This window comes from Lepisma saccharinum, chromosome 3, assembly GCF_977018435.1.
Source record: "Lepisma saccharinum chromosome 3, izLepSacc3.1, whole genome shotgun sequence".
In the NCBI taxonomy this organism is placed as follows: domain Eukaryota; kingdom Metazoa; phylum Arthropoda; class Insecta; order Zygentoma; family Lepismatidae; genus Lepisma; species Lepisma saccharinum.
In genome coordinates this window covers 75,853,682-75,874,251 of record NC_139231.1, presented here as the reverse complement: position 1 = coordinate 75,874,251, position 20,570 = coordinate 75,853,682, and the positions used below count along the sequence as shown (strand labels likewise).

The following is a 20,570-nucleotide window of genomic DNA, read 5'->3' as shown; positions in this document are numbered from 1 at the left end:
ACAAACCACAGACCAGATTTCACAGTAGGCGGGCCGATTGATTTTCTTGAACATTTCAAACCTTCAGAAAACTACGAAGTAAAAGCATGATCTGCTCCCACGCGTGCCAGCGAGAACTCACACAGTCGCGACTGCATCGCTACAGCGGCAATATTTGCAAATGGTACTTACTTTACAAATACACCTCGTACATTCAAAAAATTGAGCTCAAGGTGATGAGAAGAGTCAAAGAGTCACCTGCGTGAATCATAAAATGAACCATGATATGTTTGACTTACTCTATACAAATCTCTTGATCTGAGATGATGTGACGTACCCTGAGAGAACAATCAACTTGCACTGGTGCTGGAACCACTGATTTCTTCTGCAGAGGCACTAACACTTCTATGTCACAACTGTCTTTTTGAAGTTCTTGTAAATCTCAATATCTGGAAATGGAAATGTCTCGGGAAGGAGTATTTGGTGTTCGGAACATGGTTCTGATTGTATGAATTCAAGGTGAGCATCACGTCAACCATTACACCTATACCTGGTGAGATCTCAGAAGCAATGTTACCTGCATCTAAATAATGTTGGTCAGGAAGAGGCTATGCATCGTCTGTTCTGTATCTTTAGTTGGACCAGAGGTGGAAGAATTTGGGTTTACATGCCAAAAGACACCGAGAACTACACTGAATTTTGACTACCTACCTTTGCCTCCTCACGACCTGTGTGTAGATGGCAGAGGTGATCTCGGAGGCATTGAGAAACTACTGCTTCTGCATCCTCAGTTGCACAAACGAGAGGCACAAGTGTTTTTACAAATTGACATTCGTCATCACACTCTTGCAGTGCAGGGAGAACATGAACATTGCACGGTCATCTAGTAGTGCCGGTTCTGAGAAATAGCAACTCTTCCCCCTCCTCATTGCAAGTAGGAGCTGCAAGTGCCATGCATCTTCTTAGTCCTTCTTGTCAGTTGCCTGCGGAGGGTGCAGGGGAGGTTGGACCATCAGCCAAGGATTGCCTTGTTATCTGAAGATGGAAGGGCTGCTGGGACAAGGTGACTGGCTTGGACAACTCCATGATGGAATGAAGACTTAGCAAAGAGGTGCAAAAGCATGTCCGTACCCTAAAACGCCTTTGCCACCACAGCAACAAGCGGAAGGTTGTTTACTTGGGCATTAAGTATTGTTTATGTGAAATTTTGTTGGAAGACATTATCATCTCTCATGGTTCTCAATCATAGGCATGAGCGGGGTCCACGGAGGGACAAGAAAGTTATTTTTCCATGGGGCATATTGCCCTGATAATAGTTAGTGTTGCCTACTCCAAAACACCTCCTGAATTTGAAATTATCGCATTCCTGGATCCCCATTATAATAATTAATGTAAATTACTATGACTGAAATCAAATTATACGTGTGTAAATGTAGTTTTAGGTTACATTCGTTTTCCAAGGGAGAGATGTGGCCATCCTTGCCCTCCATCCAGACGTCCATGCCCCTATATTATATTTTCACCTAGAAATTTAGAATAGAGGACTCTTATCGCCGTTATTAAACGATATTATACTCTTAAAAAAATTAAGTATTTTCAAGCTGATGAAAGTTCAAAGCAACTGCGGTGGAAGGGGGTGCAGTGGTGCAACCACAGGGAGCAGTGGGCATTGTCCCTAAACGTGGACAGGAATCAATTTTAGGTGGGGCAAAAATGGAAGTAAAGGAAAGCAAGATTAGCAGAATCTAAGAGTAGCAGGACAAAAGGATACTCAAGACTGAATTTGTTTTCACGTCTTTTTGCATTATTTCTTCCCGACAGTAAAGAGCACCTGCAGGGGGGGACAGAGCTCCAATTGCCCCCTCGATTTCAAATTTTATACAAATAAAAATACATATCGTAAAATTTTCTTGCTCGCTTCACTCGCAATATCTGCTTTTCTTGAAGCCTTGTCAAGTTCAGAGCTGTGGGTCGACGGGAGTTTGGCATGGACGCCGAACGATCTAAATGAAAAGAATTGTAAAAGGAAATGCCATAGCGCTTCATGAACATTTTGCGCCATATTAAATCAATATTGTTTTCATTTGCAAAAATTTGAATGTGACAATTTTCTTGCTCGCTTTGCTCACAATTTTTTCTCTAATACATTGTAAATTAGCAGGGAGAGAACCTACTGCTGTTAAACGGTTTTCTCTTAAATGCATGAACAATTGTTTGGAGGAAAAGGGGAACGCACATTTAAGAGACAATTAGTATGATTTTTGCTGTTGGTTTGTTATGGGACGGATGAATTTTGTGTGTGTGTGTGTGTGTGTGTGTGTGTTTGTGTGTGTTTGTGTGTGTGTGTGGGGGGGTGGGGTGGGGGGTGTATATATACACACACCCATCAATGCAATAAAACTTAAAACAGTGAGATAAAATTAGACTTTTCTTTCCAGACTGAACTCTTTCCCCTAATCAGAGGGTCTGCGTACGCCTATGTTCTCAATAATGCTGTATATGTGTCAGTCATTGGCATATGCCATACACTATGAATTTCTTGACACTCACTTTCTGAAATGAAATTAAGGAGGATGGATTGTAGCATTATAATTTCACGAGATTTACTGTAACTAGCTTCGATTATTTACTGGGATACTATATGCAACGTTCTCCCACTACATGACGGATGCATGTACACCACACTATACTACATCAGGGGACAGCATCAAAACGTTCACCCATGAATGCTAGCTGTAAATCAGTTGTAGGCATGAAACTCCACATTATCTAAGGACAATTTCAAGAGGTCTTGAAACTTTAATATGCAGTTGTCAACGTCACAGTACATGCGATTCCTTGAAGCATCACGACTTAACTAAAAATCATAGTCCTTGTACCAGAGCAAACTGTATGATTGTGCACTGAATATTTCTAGTCAGCCTGATACATGTCCTAATAGGTTTTCACAGGTTAATGAACTCAGTCAACAGAAACGTTTTAGAGGAGATGATTGAAAATAGTCTGCTAGGAAGTTATCGAACAACTAACTACAATGTTGAACTTAATTGATGTTCCGTCCAAGTAAAAATTATGTATACCTAGTCTGGCCGTAAATACTGTTACACACTATTTTGTGAATAAATTGAATATGGTTTCAAATTTTTAAATGTTCTTTTAGTATGTTACACTTACATATATTGCACACAAATAACACCAATCAGTGTTCAAAATGTACACTTTTCACCCTCACACAGGCTCTACGTCTTCCTGGCCAGGCATCTATTGCAGCACGGATGGTCTTGATGGGAAAGTCCGCCCCTGCTGCTATCAAGGAGGGCTTTTAACTTTCAATTATAGGGTGCCTCTTCTTGCAGATAGTCCCCTCTAGCTCGGGGCACAGTTTGTAGTCAAAGGTACTGAGATCATGGCTATCAGATGGCCAATCAAAAGTGGAGATGAAATCGAGTACACTGGTCTCCCATCACCGTCGCATCATCCTTGCCTTACAAGCTTGGGCAGAATATTTCTTGAACATCCAGGATTCATTGTGAAACATTGTTTGGTTCAACATAGTCACGAGAGGGTCCAGGATACTTTCCACATACACTTTCGCATGACTTTTAAGCCCTTTTCCAAAAAATGAGGCCTGGTGGAACTCTCATAGCTCACCCCTCACCAAACCATGACTGAGGGGGACTGGTGGCATCTCCGATTTTTGGGAACTCTCTCACAAACTTCTTGCGAGTTTGAAGCATACACCCTTTCATTTAGGCAGTTAAAACTTTATTCAGTGGTGAAAAATTTCTTATCAGTGAAGAGAATCCTGCAATGCACATTGGCAACGTACCGCGGCAGGAGCCGTCTTGATTTCAGTTCCCTCTGCTTCCTCACTTATGGCATCAGCAAATTTCCAATACTCCATCGGTAAGCTCCAATTCCAAGGTCTTCAGTAAGTACCCTGAACATTGATTGTTGTGAAATGTTCAACTCCTGTGCAATTATCACTTGCTTCCGGATGGGATTTCGGCGGATGCAATCCATCACTGCTTTAACAGCCGCAGCTGTTCATACGGTGTCAAGTCGTCCAACTCTTGGGTGATCTTTCATGCTACCAGTCTCAGTCAATCTCTGGATTGTCTGATACACAAACCTCTTGCTGATCTTCAGGATTTTTAGGGGCTGGAAAATCTCAGTGAGTGACTTCCCAACCATATGCAGAGCAATTACGGCTACTCTGTTTTCATATTCGCCCCACTCCATGCTAAGCACAAGACGACGCACGCTTGCTCTTTCACAGCTAAACACACAATGGTCAGGAGTGAACTTCAGCACAAGCATGGCTCATGAGACTGACTACCAGATGTACAGTCCAAGCAGAAAGTTTGTAACAGTATTTATGGCCAGACTAGGTACAATTCATAGCTGTTTTTATAATGTAGGCGCTTACTGGTTCACCAGTGAAAGGAAGAGTTTCACTTCTTATGAGGACTTATACATAAATTCCCAGATCAATCTGCTTCTAATGAATTATCAGAAAGTCAGTTGATATTGTAAAATCTAGAGAATACAATCCAGCTTTGAATTCATTACTGGAAGCATGCACATTAAAGATGTACTCAGCTTATGGTAATATTGTGGAAATCCCTAATAAAGTTGAAGTAATACAAATTATTTTGAAAGAGCTACCTGACATAAATAAATAAAATACAAGTTTCTAGTACATGTACATTTTATTACCTTATTATGGCATCCTATATACACTACAATGAAATAGAAATTCGTTCATTATGTACAAGCTATAGAGAAAAACTTACTACATCAGTTCCTTTTCAATTACTCAGGAGAAGGAAAAAGTTCACCACCACTTGTACATGGAACTTAGTTAAGTAGATGAAGTGTGAACTTTTTTTTTAAGTACATGATTTTTTTTGAAGTGTCAAAAGATTTTTAAAATTATTTTTCCAGCTCCAGAATAAAGTACACTAAAAACTATTGGTGTTCATGTAGTATGTAATCAACAACTTAATATTTATCCCTTTTTCAATATGTTAAACACACTATTATGCATTATTTTTTTTCTGTATACAAAATAAATGAGAAGCACTGTTTCATCCATTAATATAAATAACAAATAACAGTTAAGGACAGGTACAGTGCAATATTATTGAGTTTTGCAAACCCAAAATATTAAGTCTCATTAAATAAATTTTTAAATTACATTTATTTTTGCAACATACACACTTTCACTGGTAATGCATTATACTGGATGGACTATAGAGGCAATCTATCACATGAGAAGTCAATCATATCTGATCAGTGAACTGCATGCATTCACCCATCCATACATCCGCAAACATTTTTCAAGTACATACAGATGCCTCAAAGAACAATAGTTTGGTCAAAAATAATCACAAAAGTAACAACCATGATATAAGTGTATACAATACCATGGTATGTACTTTTTTTTTGTATAAATCAGCCATACTTCCAAAATAAATTTGAAGAGAGAGAAACTACAATACCACATTAATCCTGACATTGCGCAATGAAAGTTTTGTGCATTTCTTCACATCATCAAATCACCTGATTTACAATATATTACATATGAACATATTAACTTTCTCTCCCTGCAATTCTATCATTATACAACACTTGTTTCTTTCCGTCGACCACGTGCCCATCCTATTTTGATTATGCAAGTGTACAAATATGTGATTCCAAGTCACATGCACAAATATAATAGTGAAAAATAAGAAATTCAAAAGTGATGACGTAATTGGTTTTTTTTTCAAAGTGATGTCAACATTTCAAAAATATACTAAAAAAAAGTTGAAATCTATCAGCTTACATCAAGACAAACACAATGGTGAAAATAACCATGAATACATTATAACTGCACTAATTGTTATTAGTTTTTCTGCTCAATATGTACAATCACAACTCAAAACCATACAGCAGGCACTGAAACTGATTGGATGAATTGTATCAATGAAGAATGCATAGCTTGTAATCTGATCATCTAGTTAATAAACTTGTTAACCTTTATGAATCCTAACATGCTTATTTATTTTACTTATGGATCTTTCAAATTATTTATTATGCTTCTTTCTAAATTTCGAATTAAGCCATAAAGAAAAGGAACAGACTCAACATTAAATATACACCAGTAGAGAGATAACAATACAAGGTGTACGAAATATATAATGTGTCATCAGTGGCAGCAATTAGGGGACGGAGGGGCGGAAGGGGACAGTGCTCGCTCATACTTTTTGCCAATGCATTATGGTCTCTTAATATTAAGCTTGTCTACCGAGAGAAAGTAAACGAATTGTTCACTAATCTACTTAATTAATGTATGCAACCAGGTGACTGTTTTCATACTTCAAACAGAAACTGTGAATTTAGATATTCGTTTTATAAAACCACAACATATGAATTATATGTTTATAGTCATAATAAATATAACAAAATGGCAGAAATTTCCACAAAATTACAGGCAATTTATAGCAATATCCAATTGGTAAAATTTTCAGTAATTTTACCAATAAAACTATATGCCTATATTGACTGATGCGGCACTGATGAATGTGTCCCATCCCCAGGACTTATATTGCTATACCGGTGTAAATCATAAACAGATGGGAGTAAAGTGAAAGGAAAAGGAATGAAAGAAGACTTAACTGTTTGAAAATGATATGCTCAGCTGAAAAACTAATTATGCATTATGCATATGGGGCATTCCATGTCAACTTTTGTAACTAAATGAAATGCTGTAACTTTATTCTATCTTGTGAGTCAACAACCTAGTCTTGTCATTTGGATAAAAATTCAGGTATTATACTTCATTAAGTTGGAAGATGGAAGGTATTTTACATATTGTTAATTTATTTTAATTTTTTTTTATTTACTTTTGTTTTGTATTGTGTTTCACCCGTTACACCAGAAAATAATTATTTCTTCTTTAACTGTTACATTTCCCCCCTCAACTTCACTAGAATATTCAAAGGTCTATTACGTTCTCTATTTGTCTAAAATAATTTATTTTTCATAATTTGAAAATTAACAGAAATTTAAATAAAGTTCTTATTAGTCTCACCCACGACACAAAATTGTTCACGTATAGTTAAAATCTGGGAAAGGTAGTTATGTTTAACCAACAGTATTTAGTTTCATAATTCAAAGGTTTATTAACTATCAGTAGAATAGTTAATTCAATGTAAAAAAATGTAGTCTGGGTATCCCACCTATGATGATAGAATGCCCCATATGTCTTATCTTCCACGTTGAAAACTTATAGTCCCTGCTTGTAAATGCAACCTCTTCCACTTATAGAAAAAAAATCACGTCTCATCCTCAATATACAAAATAAATTAATATAGCTACAAAATATGTTTTGTAATTAGTGTAGGTGACTACTGTAGCTTAGAACCTAACAATAAATTACAAACTTTACGAATATTTTAACTTCATAAAACATGTCATAAATTATATTTAACCTCCTAAAAAATAGAAGCTTGTAAAGTAACAGAAAAAATTAATGTAACACCATGTTTCTCCTTCTTTTCGCAAAAATACCAACAAATCTTCCACTCCTTTACAACAATTAAAGTATCGGTGCATTCGGCACTGGTGCTGATCTTCACAGTTCACTGTTTATGCTTCCTTGTGGTTGGGCTATCGGGTGGTGTGACTGTCACGGACTCCGACCTGGCGAAGGTTTTCCGTGCACCCGTCTTGAAAGAAAGTTTTTTTAAGGGCCTTGGAGAGATGCCGTGCATGGTACTGTCAACACTCGATGAGTCGCTTCCCGTAAACCACACACGGATACCATCTGGGCCTGAAATAACATTTACAGTGGAGATTTAAAGAAAAAATACACATGTAGCAATTTATCACATATTACATAAGTTGTACTGGAAAGATTGAAAATAGCATTTATAAATTAAGCCGCAAAGGAAAACATTCTGGTGACTTAATATATACATATCCTTACTTATAACTCTTAAAAAAACTTATTGATCCATTTGGAAACATCATTAGGCCTAATTTGACACCATGACAAATAAGATTCATTGTGACTACCACAAAATACTTACCAATCTTAAAGGATCACCAAAATCAAATAATAAACTTTTACAATGTATATCACCTTCTTCAAACTACCATAACAACATTGTAAATACATAGAAATTTGTTTTTCAAAGCACTATGGCACTGTACATCGGGAATTACAAAAAATTAGAGTTTTGCAGAAATTAGCTTTGCATTATTAAAAGCAGACAAGTATACAGAGAAAATTGTTGAGAGTTAATATTCTGATGTTAATAGGAATAAACAGAGTAAGAAACATTGGTTATATTAATATTGTCACTCCTCCACCACCAAATACAATATGACTACTTCCGTTCAGCTTTAATTTTTTGAATACCACCAAAAATTAAGGATAGAACTGCATAACTGGTTCTCGATTCGTATTGAACAATATATGCATATCTGTAAAATTGATAATAATTTTATCTACCCAATATCTATGAATAGCCTGTAATTTAGTACAAACTTCTGTCATTTTGATATTTTTGCAGAAATGAACATGTGATTCATCTGCTCTAGTTTTGTAAAAACAATTACTAAATATGCAGTATATTTTTGGAAACAAAAGCTATTGTTGTTAGTAATGATATACCGCGTGAGGCACCTAAAAGTACCACCTGAAATAGCGAAGAAACCAGAAACAGTAGCGATGCGAGGTTTGCAGGAAACAATAATATCAAATGGGGCTCGTAAATCGGAGGTATGGGGGTGGGTCGAAAAATATCGACAAATGAGGCATCTGGAGCAAAGTCATATTTTTTTAAATGGAACGATATACAATAACATGCATAATATAAAAGAGCACACGCAGAGAAACACAACGCCGTTGGTCTCATGCATCTACTGCACATAGGAACGAAGATATGGCCATGTGAAAATATGTAAACAAACTACCAAGTGGCCCACTTGACCGTCAGTACCACGGCATGAACAAGTATGAGATGTCGGAAGCCATTGGACAAGATGAAGACAGAACGTGTTAAAGGAAGAAAAAATACAGTAGACATCGTCAGCACCATGTATTTGACAGTGTTACAGCATAATGAAAATGACCATGACAGTATGTCGAAGAACCACTGCGTAAGAAGCGAAAACCTGTCAAAGTGTGTGTTCAAAGTGGTGGCAGTCAGCTGCGATACAGGCAACGAGGCGCCCACGCAAAGATCGTTGCACAGAATGTAGCATCTCGTAGGGAATGTCCCTACAGGCCGCAGTAATGCGGTGTTGCATATCCTCTGGAGTTGTTGGCACATCCCGGTAGACAATGTCCTTCAGCTTTCCCCACAGGAAAAAGTCTTAACGGTGCAAATCTGGGGAACGAGCCGGCCATTTGACAGACCCTCCACGTCCAATCCAACGATTTGGAAATGTATTTTCCACACATGCTGTAGCGCGTCTTGCCCTGTGAGCTGGGCACCCGTCATGTTGGTACCACATGTCCCTCCTTGTCTGAAGTGGTATGTCCTCCAATAGTACAGGCAGTTCATGTTGTAAAAACTGTATGTATCGGTCAGCATTCAGTGTCCCTTGTATAAAAAAAGGGCCAATGAGATGTTCACCCACTATACCACACCACACGTTCACACTCTATGGGCGCTGGCGTTCCACTTGGCGAAGGCAATGTGGATTTGTCACCGACCAATAGTGCATGTTCCTTAGGTTGACATTTCCATGATTGGTAAAAGTGATGAGGATACGTGACAAATCGGGTGTGTCGTGTCGTAACATCCATGTGCAAAACCGAACACGGTCCACAAAATCATTCCCGTGAAGTTCCTGATGGAGGGAGATATGATATGGGTGAAACTTGTGTGTGTGTGCAGAATGCGCAATACACTATGCTGACTCATCCCAGCATTCCTGGCAATTTCATGGGCGCTAACGTGCGGATTCACAGCAACAGCGGCGAGAACATTTGTTGCACCTGCCTCACCTGTAGTTGGCTTGTTCCGCACACGTGCTCGTGGTGTTACACTTCCGGTGTCTCTTAATTTAATAAATAACTTACCAAACAGACGTTGAGATGGCTGTCGTCTGTCCGGATATCTCTCTGCGTACACACGGTAGGCTTCTGAGGCATTCTTTCGGCATTCCCCATAAATCAGGATCATGTCCGCTTTTTCAATGTTTGTGAACACCATCATCTTCGCTCTTACCACTACGACTGCTTGCTATGAACTAACACGATCTCGTGGACCTGCTATCAAAACTTGCTCTGCGTAAAGGCAGTTCTGTCAGGCACCTGAGAAGTCTTACATGCCGTGGTACTGACGGTCAAGTGGGCCACTTGGTAGTTTGTTTACATATTTTCACATGGCCATATCTTCGTTCCTATGTGCAGTAGATGGATGAGACCAACGGCGTTGTGTTTCTCTGCGTGTGCTCTTTTATATTATGCATGTTATTGTATATCGTTCCATTTAAAAAAATATGACTTTGCTCCAGATGCCCCATTTGTCGATATTTTTCGACCCACCCGATACCTCCGATTTACGAGCCCCATTTGATATTATTGTTTCCCGCAAACCTCACATTGCTACTGTTTCTGGTTTCTTCGCTATTTCAGGTGGTACTTTTAGGTGCCTCATGCGGTATACATATAAATTATGGTGTGTGTGTGTATGTATGGTTTATATTCTTAGGCATACTTGTTTTGTGCTCATCTCTTCGTGCAGGATCTCCTGGGCATTGGTTTCAAATCTAACAGCCCTTCTTCTTACAGTGTGTTGTCAAATGGCAAAGGGTCAATATATGCACACACTCTGGACACGTAAATTCAAAGCCCTGAGTTAGACAGGATATTCCTTCTTTGGGGCCAGCAGAGTTAATATTCTGGGATAGGGAGCCTGTGAGTTAATCTGCTGATGGTTGGGTTATTTATCTTTCGTAACCATGGAATTTATATAAAGGTGCATTTTTTTTTCTTTTAGGGACTCCTATATGCCAAATAGTGCATCTGTGGTCAAATTATGGCTTACCTTCTACATAAAAATAGTGTAAGTTATATATTTTGAGAAGCATAAGCTGTGGACAAAGTTACCCGAGACAAAGAATGACAAGAATCCATGAAACAAGTCACATTAGTTAAGGTCAATGAACCACTTGTGTACTTCAAGGAACACCCACAATTGTATCGAACCAGTATAAAATGCTGGTTATCAGTATCGGTTCATATTATATCAATACTTTATCCACAATGGCAAAACTTTCATATCAGCCTCTACTAAAAATATATTATTGACCTTATATTGGGCAAATACAACGATTCAAAACTCCCCAAACTCTGATTTCAAAAATTCATTACTGTGAAACTAGAAACTATTTCTGAGTTTTATTGCTTGTGGTATATGTGGGCAACTTGGAAACATCCTGCACCACATGATAGCTGCATGTGACAGCATGCAGGCCTGGGGGTTAACAACAAGTAAACTCCAATCTGCCACGAGCCTTGTGCACGAATAGAGAGTTGCTGCAAAATATTACAAACATTGCATCCAGATCTTTCGTTTGAAGTTCCCTGATACTTCTGTACCAGGGAAAACATCAGTGCATGATCTAGTGAAACGTATTTGCAATACACGTAGTGTTAAAGTTTAACCTAGAAGCTCAACTCTGGGAGTTGTGAATCACTCGATTCATGCCATAAGTGCACTGAATTGGGAGAAAATAAAGTAAGTGGACCCATTTTCCCTATCATAAAGTATGCATCATTTATTTTGCACCCAATAACTACTTCACTAAAGGATAGTTTCATTCTTGTTATTACACATAAGTTGAAAATTCTGTTAGGCCAAAGTATTCTAATATGAAAACAATTTTCATGTGGTCATATACAAGGCATTAACTGTTTTAAGCATATACTTTGATTTTCTGATGCTGTAAATTGCATGCAGTTTGTTAATGGAAATTCAAAATGAAAAATAAAGAAGCAAGACAAAAACAAATCTGCAATATTAAAAAGGAAGGAAGAAAGAAATCAAAAGCTTAATTCAGAAATACCTATTATAAAGAAACTGTGGTCTACTCTCTTACTGGGCCTCCTTGAACAGAAAATGTGGTTGCTGAAATCGAAACAAAAAAATAATAAACTTATAAAGCAAAAACATAATTAAGGTTAGTATGTTAATAAACAAAAAAAGATATAAAGAAAATTAATGAAAATAGTCCTTCCCACATTCACACAAGGTTTTCAGTGCATTTTTTATTATCTAGAATTCCCCTATAAAGCTTGCCACACAATATTAATTTAGCTCACAGGAAATTAATATTTGCCTCATGTAAAACATCAATATATTTAAAAGGATTGCTACAAGACCATTTGTTATACAGTGCGTTCAATTTAAAAGCGGTACGTAAGGTATATTTGAGTCTTGTTTTTGTTGTTGTCGTCCATTATGTTCCGTCCGTTCCGTTATGCCCATTGTTACAGGAAAAGTTTATTGTGGCGGAAGAGAGGGAAGGGGAAGTGACGAGGGAGGGAGGGGACTGACGCATTGTCAGTTGCAGGTGTTCCGCTGTACTGCTGGCTTGCGTTTGTTCTTCGTTAAGTTGAGCGAGTGAGAAATTGCCCTCTATGATGCCATTTAGTGTTCAGGAACGTGCCTTTATTGTTGAACAATATTTCAGAACAAATTCATTCAAAAAAAGCTGCAGTAAATTCACGGAAATGTTCGGTAAGAGTGCCAGAAAATAGTCAATAAATTCCGTGAGACAGGGTCTGTATGTAATGTGAAACACCAAAGTAGGAGGACTGTACTAACACAAGAGGCAGTGACTAATGTTAATGAAATAATGACAAGATCTCCCCACAAACCTTTACGACGCCTAAGCCAGGAGACTCAAATGTCCGTAGGATCAGCCCATACAGCAGTGAGGAAAATGTTGAAATGCTATCCATATCGAATTCAAGTTTTTCAAGAATTAAAACAAATTGACTACCCTAATCGTGTGCACTACTGTCAATGGTTGAAGGACTTCATTGGGAATGACATCACTGTGTTGGACTACGTGTTCTTTTCCGACGAAGCATGGTTTCACCTGAATGGTTACGTGTCTTCGCAAAATTATCGAACATGGAGCTCTGAAAATTGCCATCTTTTCGTGGAGTCCCCCCTCCACCCTCAGAAAGTTGGTGTCTGGTGTGCCATATCCAGGCGGCGAGTGGTAGGGCCCATTTTTTAAAAAAGCACAATAGATAGTGAAACCAAAACATTATAATGCAGTTTGTTGCAATGTTGGAACCAGAGGAATGTCGGTGCTGGTTTCAGCAGGATGGCGCAACTCCGCATACTTCCAATGAGACTATGGCTATGTTAAGAGATTTCTTTGGACACAGGATTATTTCAAAGGGACTGTGGCCCGCCAGATCCTTCAAGTCCGGACTACGGCTTATGGGGAGTTTTGATGCAAAAAGTATACAGGCAGAATCCACGCACCTTAGAAGAGCTGAGGCACCACATCACTGAGGAAATTAGGAGAATAACTGTAGATGTCCTCCATAATGTTGCAAGAAATATGGAAAAACGTGTTAACATGTGTATTCAAGAACAAGGTCATCATTTTCAACATTTGCTTTAAGAATCTTACTTGTATATTTTGTATATTGTATATTTGTGCTCCATACCGCTTTTAACTTGAATGCACTGTACAAGTCCATAATATTGCTGTTATGTTATATTTAAACTATTAATTTTTACCTATTGAGAAGTCATATTTCACTAACATCATTTGAACTACACAGATATGTCTCTATGATTTAATGTTGCTGAAGAAGGCTTTTTTTTTTTTTGCATGTCCTTAACACAGTGCCCCTCTAAGACCCCTTATTTTGAAGTTACTGGAAAACTAATGAACTTGCAGTTTTAAAAAATATAACACGATTAAGCTTTATTTAATTTCCATTATAGGAAAAAAAACTAAAGATGCTGACAAAAGGAGTCCTTATAACATAAAAAAAAACACTTTACACAAAACGTTTTAACCCTATATCAATCTTTTCTTCAGACTGAGAACTGAACTAAAATTAAATAAAGTATAAACAGGAATATTATATATACTCACAGTACAGGTTTCTAAACACAAAACAACTGAAGGTTGTCCAATACAAAATTGTGACAGTTACACATGAATAAACCAAACTGCAGGTGACTGCAATAGATATGGCCTTAGAAACTGGCTGCAGAGCACCTGCGTTGAAACTAACGTTCAACCGGAAATGGTCACGCCATCATGAGAACACAATCAAAGCGAACAGACTCCTTTTGCAATTCACAGCACATTAGTTTCCCAGAATAAACAAATTAAAATAAGGGAGTTTTATAGAAACAACCCGTATTTCACAAATAGGAAATTACAGTTACATCAAACTTGAAAGTTTCAAAAGAAACATACAAAACTTTCTTCGACACAAAGCTTCCTTAAAAATCAGAGTCCAGTCCATATAAACAATACATAATATTGCCACTTCTGATGGTCATTATGAACTACAAACATAAGATAAGCATTTAAATATGGATACAAATTAACTGAATCTGATATCCAAATCGTAGATCAAGTATCTGAAACCTGGGTCTGATATCTGGACTTCATATCCAAATCCTGGACCTAAATCCCAGATCTAATATCCAAATCTTCATTATTTGAACCAATTACATTCAGATCTCTGAATCTTTAAAGATCTGACCACCTCTAATACTAACACTTCCCTCCTATGACATACTAGTGACTGCTGAGAAGCCCACATCCTAAAACTAGATTAAATATTCATTTGGCTTTGTAGCACGAGAGCTTCAGCCACAGATGAGGTGATCCTCAGGGTACTCATTGGTGAGAGGCTGTGTAAGATCCAGAACCATTCCTTGTCATAACAACTGCCAAGTGGGATCATCCACCCAAGGAATCGAATAGCACCAGTCAGATGTCATACTGACTGGACCACTGCTGCTCTCACTTTATTTGATTTTCCAGAAGAGTGGCAATTCTTTGCTTCGGTACCATTATTCATGCAAAAGTCAATTTATCATTTGTGAAAAGATGCTGGAGATTTTTTTTTTTTAAAAAAAGAATCTTACCATATTGTTCTAATGTGTATGATTTTATTATAACTGTAGCTTAAAATGTGTGTTACAGCTTACATGATTATACAGTGCAAAGCTGTAACAAGAACACATACATAGAAAATGAACACAAGGCTCAAACTTATTAAGACCAAAGTGCATCTTAAATATGGGAAAATGTAAAATCTGGGAATGTAAAATTGGGATTCCACTGTATATAGCCCTTTACCCACTAAGCACAAATAAAAATCTAGCATACTCCACTGAACTCTGAATAAAGCCTTGTTACAGAGTTTGTAACTTTAGAACTTGAACGATTATGTCCACAAGCTTAAATTTTAGTTTCTTTACACAATGTTAATGAACACACTCGCCTTTCTTAATTAACCATAACAAAGTGGAATAGACAACATTTGGAGCTTCATTAAAAAAAATTATTAGCATGAAATATCAAACCCACTAGTACTGCTAAAAAAAAATCCCGAAATAATTTTAAAATATCCATCAGTCACTACTCATTTGCAGTGGAATTATCCTATTTTAAACTTACTATGTCATATACTGATTGTCAACAACTACAATATTCAAAGAAATTAAAAAAAGAGCATATGTGGAAGGGGGAGAAGGTGGCCGACTTATTGATTGATTTGCTTTATTTTGCTTTGCTTTTTGTGCCACTTTTGGCTAATTTGCGAAGATGGAGATGAGTGATGATATGATGAAACTGAAGAATTTACACTCACAAACATTCATGCCCAGGCTGGGATTCAAATCCGGAACTCCTGGCGAAATAGCACGATGTGCTAACCACTCCACCGTGGGAGCCAACTTGGGAGAGGGTGACAAAAACAGGACAAGTTATCTAGGACAAGTGTTAATAATCATGAAACTTTTTTGTTATCTTTGTGTTTCTAATCTGTGAAAGAAAAAAAAACTTTGGGTATGTCCTTGTGTGTAATTTCGTGTTTTATTAATAAATTTTAAAAATGGTTCCCAAGCACAAGGAAAACAAAAGTAATTTGCCATTCGTTTAATTAAACTGATTCTTTTAAGAGTATGAACCCCCACAATACATGTACTGTACTATCATTAAAATTTATTCAACACATTAATATATTTTTACGTTCTTGATAATGGGTACATTCTTTCGATGGTGCATTAGAATTCAATTTTTTTACAAATGTTATAAGCAAAAATGATTATAAACAACAGTTTCAACGTGACTCATTAAACTTTTATGATGCTAATTAATTTGCAATAACGTACATGATGGTTTAAAATTATTGTCAGGCTCACATTTTTAAAACAGGGAATGACAAAATATGAAAGTGTAATTCAAAAAGTTTCATTTGTCCATGCTGTAAAATTGCATTAACGTGGAAGATATTGAGGTCATACTTCAAAATGGTATCTGTTGCAGAGAAAGCGATTTGAATACTTTGTTTTCTTGAACCAAACAATATAATGACACCACAGAACTCTGTAAGAAAAAAAAAAGATGTACCTTCGGGTCATGCTAACCTACATTAGTTAAAGCAATTTCAAGAGACCACTAGTGTTCAGTAACACAAAGGAGTATGAAGACTGAGCACTTTGCAGAAAGATATTGATTACTGTGAAGACACATTATGATGCTGAAACTGTTTTGCCTTCAGAAGTGTAGCTTACATACATACATACATAATACAACTTTTTGACTTGCCCTTTTGTATTTGAAAATTTAAGAATCATCTCTTAAGTATTATTTCATATTTTATATTCTTTTATCCTAATCATATTCTTCATACACAATTTTCCTTAGAGTACCTTATCTTCCTTTTGATGTTTCCAATTCTATTTTCTCTGTTACAGAGGTTCTTAAAATAGTTTCACACTTGTGGCATGAGTACAAATATAAAACAATCTCTTTTCTACAGATTTTCCATAAATGTAATGACCTCCCATCAAGTGTGGATTTAAATTAACTACTATTACAAACATATCGCAAATGTAGATAATGATATCAAATGAGTGATGTTAACAACATGCAAACAATAAGCTTTGAAGTTAATGAGGCAATTAGAGACTCACCTCTCAGTCGATGCTCCCCTATGAACCCAGGTCGAAGGGCACCTCGAGGTGTTACTGAGTTGGGGGCATGGGAGTCTAGTAATGCAGCTGCTAGTGTTGAAGATGTAGGCTGCCTAGTTGGCTCAGGACTGCGGGTAGCATAGGAAGTGCCTGCAGCCACAGACACAAGAGAGTGAAAAGACACACACACACACAAATGCAATAAAAGCAACCCAAGCTACGTGAAAATCAGCAGAAGACTTTGGTATTGGATAACATAATAATAATTATGAAAAAACGATATCAACTGTATCAGTAATGAAAAGTATCAGTTTCAATTTAATCACCAGTCCACTTGATGTCCTTCCAGAATCATACAAAGTATGTAAATCCAGAAATTTTATCAATTCTGGACCAAAAATTGTGTGACAAAGGTGTGTTTCATTATTAAATTACAATTATTTCAATACAATAGGTATGATATTTCTACATGGTTTCATGTTTCCACGTTGCATGATTGGATAGATTCTTCTGATTTCGAAGGTTCACTGCCTTCATTCACTAAGGGTACGGTGACTGGAGCAGAGATGGCAGTGCATTTATTGCATCCATCATGAAGTTACAATATTATTATAATTTCAAGTTCTTGCAACATTCAAGTATTGGCAACAGCAGGAAGCAGTATACGAGTATTACCATCATCAAGATTTATCAGTATTCACAGGAGAATCAGTATACGAGTATTACCATCAAGATTTTCAGTGTTCGCAGGAATTGAAAAGGATATCTGCATTGGCAGGAATTGGCAGGATTTGGCAAGGATATCTGAATTGACAAATTTTGGCAAGGATATCTGCATTGGCAGGATTCGACAACACCAGCATGATTCAACAAGGATATTTGCATTGGCAGAATTTGACAACACCAGCATGATTCAACAAGGATATTTACATTGGCAGGATTTGGCAACACCAGCATGATTCTACAAGAATATCTGCATTGGCATTAATTAACAAGGATAGCTGCATTGGCAGGAATTGGCAAGGATATCTGAATCAGCACGGATATCTACATCGGCAGGATTTGTTGATTTGGTGTTTTAAGTCCACTTTATGCACAGTAAGGCTAATCGGGACTGAACCTAGAGTTTAAATTGGGATCTGAACCACTATGTGCATCCACAGGGTATTGAACCAGGGACCACTTGATTACATGGTAACGACGCTACTACTGCACCATCGGGTAGGCCCTGCATCGGCAGAAATCAGCATAGTTATTGGCATTGGTAGGATTCAGCAAGGTTTCCAGTACAGACAGGAAGGGTGTTAGCATTGGCATGAATCTGTAAAAACATTGGTGTCAGCAGAAATTGGTAAGAGCATGAGTTCAAACTTGAATTAGTTTAATTTCCTAATGTAAAACATATTTTCACTTTGTGTCATACATTAATTAAGGAGATGAATGCTATCATTAACGGCCTTGAGGGCAGTGTTTATTATTTAAAATCAATCAATAGATTATCATTCATTCGTATTGATAAATGTCATATCAGTACTTTTCAATATGGATTAAAATTTCTTATCTGTCCATCTCTACTATATGTATGTTATCCAATACCAAATATTAATGTATAGATCCAGTAAGTAAAAAGGTATCACACACGCACACAAACTCATTTGTAATAATAAGCTGCACAATATGCACAAACACATCTGAAAACTACCACAATAATTCCAAATCCAATCACCAGCATAAAGATAATTCAGTTATAAAGGTTTCCACTCAATTGGCTGTGATAATTAGCATTTCTTGCAAGGAAACCCTTTCTTTTTAGTTTTAGTAAAAAGCAAGTTATTTATAAACAAGCAGTCTGATAAATTTTGCACAGACTGAAATAGAAAGTAATTTACATTTATTGCATCCTTAAAGAAATTGTAAGTACCAGAAGAGGAAAATAAAAAAAAAAAATATATGAATTTCAAACCTTACATACAACTATTGGCCTTTCTAGTCTAATGAAATGATACGAGGGCTGCTGGAAAGGTTTCTGAAATCAATATGAAAAAAGACATGTGAAATTCTGGGAATGGCTTTATTGTTTTTCAAAGGATTTACATACCCTTAAGATCAATACACTTTTCCATACTAATTTTGAAAGCATTTTTTCCACTCTGAAGCTGATACCTCAGAAACTGCTGTTCGGAATGTGTCAACAGCTGCTTCAGGCAACACAAATCGTTCACAACGGATCTTATATTTCATGTGTGGGAACAAAAAGAAGTCATTAGGTAATAAATCAGGTGAGTAGGGACAATGAGTCATTAATTCGACATTTTTACTGGACAAAAAATCAACAGTTTGGTGTGCTGAGTGGGAACTGGTTTTGTCGTGGTGAAGAATAATGCGACGATTTGGGTTTATTTTACGCAATTCATTGATGACCTCTGGCAAACAAATTGTTGTATACCACTCAGCATTTACAGTCCTTTGATCTTCTAAAGCTATTGTTGCCACATGTCCGATATAACCGAAGAAACAAGCAATCATTTGCTTGGCAGCACTCTTCGAACAAACAACTTTTGTTGGTTTTAGCTCACTTTGAAACACCCAAACAGTGGCTTGCTGTTTAGTTTCGGGTTCGTATGAATAGATCCAAGTTTCGTCCCCTGTAACAATGTAGTACACCAAATTTGACTTTCCTCGGTTGAATTTTTTTAGCATTTCTTTACACCAATTTACACGAGCCTATTTTTGACCTTCGGTCAAGTTATGGGGGATCCAACGGCTTGAAAGTTTCCGTACGTTCAGATGACCATGCAAAATCGTATGTATTGCTTTCATGTCAATCTTCAAGGATGTCTGAATCTCACGGTATGTCACATGCCGATCTCTCGCAATCATTTCAAGCACAGCATCAACATTACTGGCAACAACAGATGTTGATGGACGACCTTCACAAATTTCATCACTGAGAAATGTGCAACCACGCAGGAATTCGGTAAACCAATTGTAGAGTCCTATTGGATGGTGCTTCATCCCCAAAAGCCAAATGAAGTTGCTCGATGCATTGTTTCAGTGTTAAACTACATTTGATATAATAAAAAATTATTGCCCGAAAGTGTTCACAAGAAATTTCCATTTCTCACCTGAAACTACTTCTTCAAACTGCTGTGAAAAATAAACGAATAGGCTTAAGAAACAATCAAAGATAATTTAAACATAAAAAAGGTCTATTCTTCCGAGTTTTATAATAGCGGAACACTAGCACCACTGTTGGTGGTAGTTCGAAGAAACTTTTCCAACAATCCTCGTATTATATCACTGCTCCACACATTAACATTTTGCCATCACACACACACACACACTCACACACACCCTAAAAAAAGATGGAAAGTTTAACTTTCTCTGGAATGA

The 20,570-nt window shown here is 37.1% G+C and overlaps 1 protein-coding gene across 8 annotated transcripts in view; it reads right to left on the bottom strand.

The window, feature by feature from the left end:
- Window positions 1-7,050: 7,050 nt before the first annotated feature.
- LOC145985162 (ral GTPase-activating protein subunit alpha-1) overlaps window positions 7,051-20,570 on the bottom strand; it is a 201,986-nt gene continuing 188,466 nt past the window's right edge. For 5 of the 8 annotated variants that reach the window (XM_083118842.1, XM_083118845.1, XM_083118844.1 and 2 more), the window contains 2 exons: window positions 17,178-17,327; window positions 7,051-7,798 (listed from right to left, as the gene is read on the bottom strand). In XM_083118842.1, the coding sequence (XP_082974968.1) occupies window positions 7,608-7,798; window positions 17,178-17,327 (341 nt within the window). In that variant the 3' untranslated portion in view covers window positions 7,051-7,607. Of the gene's footprint in view, window positions 7,799-12,051; window positions 12,114-17,177; window positions 17,328-20,570 lie in introns of all 8 variants that reach the window. The other 3 variants (XM_083118846.1, XM_083118848.1, XM_083118847.1) reach the window with 3 other exon arrangements.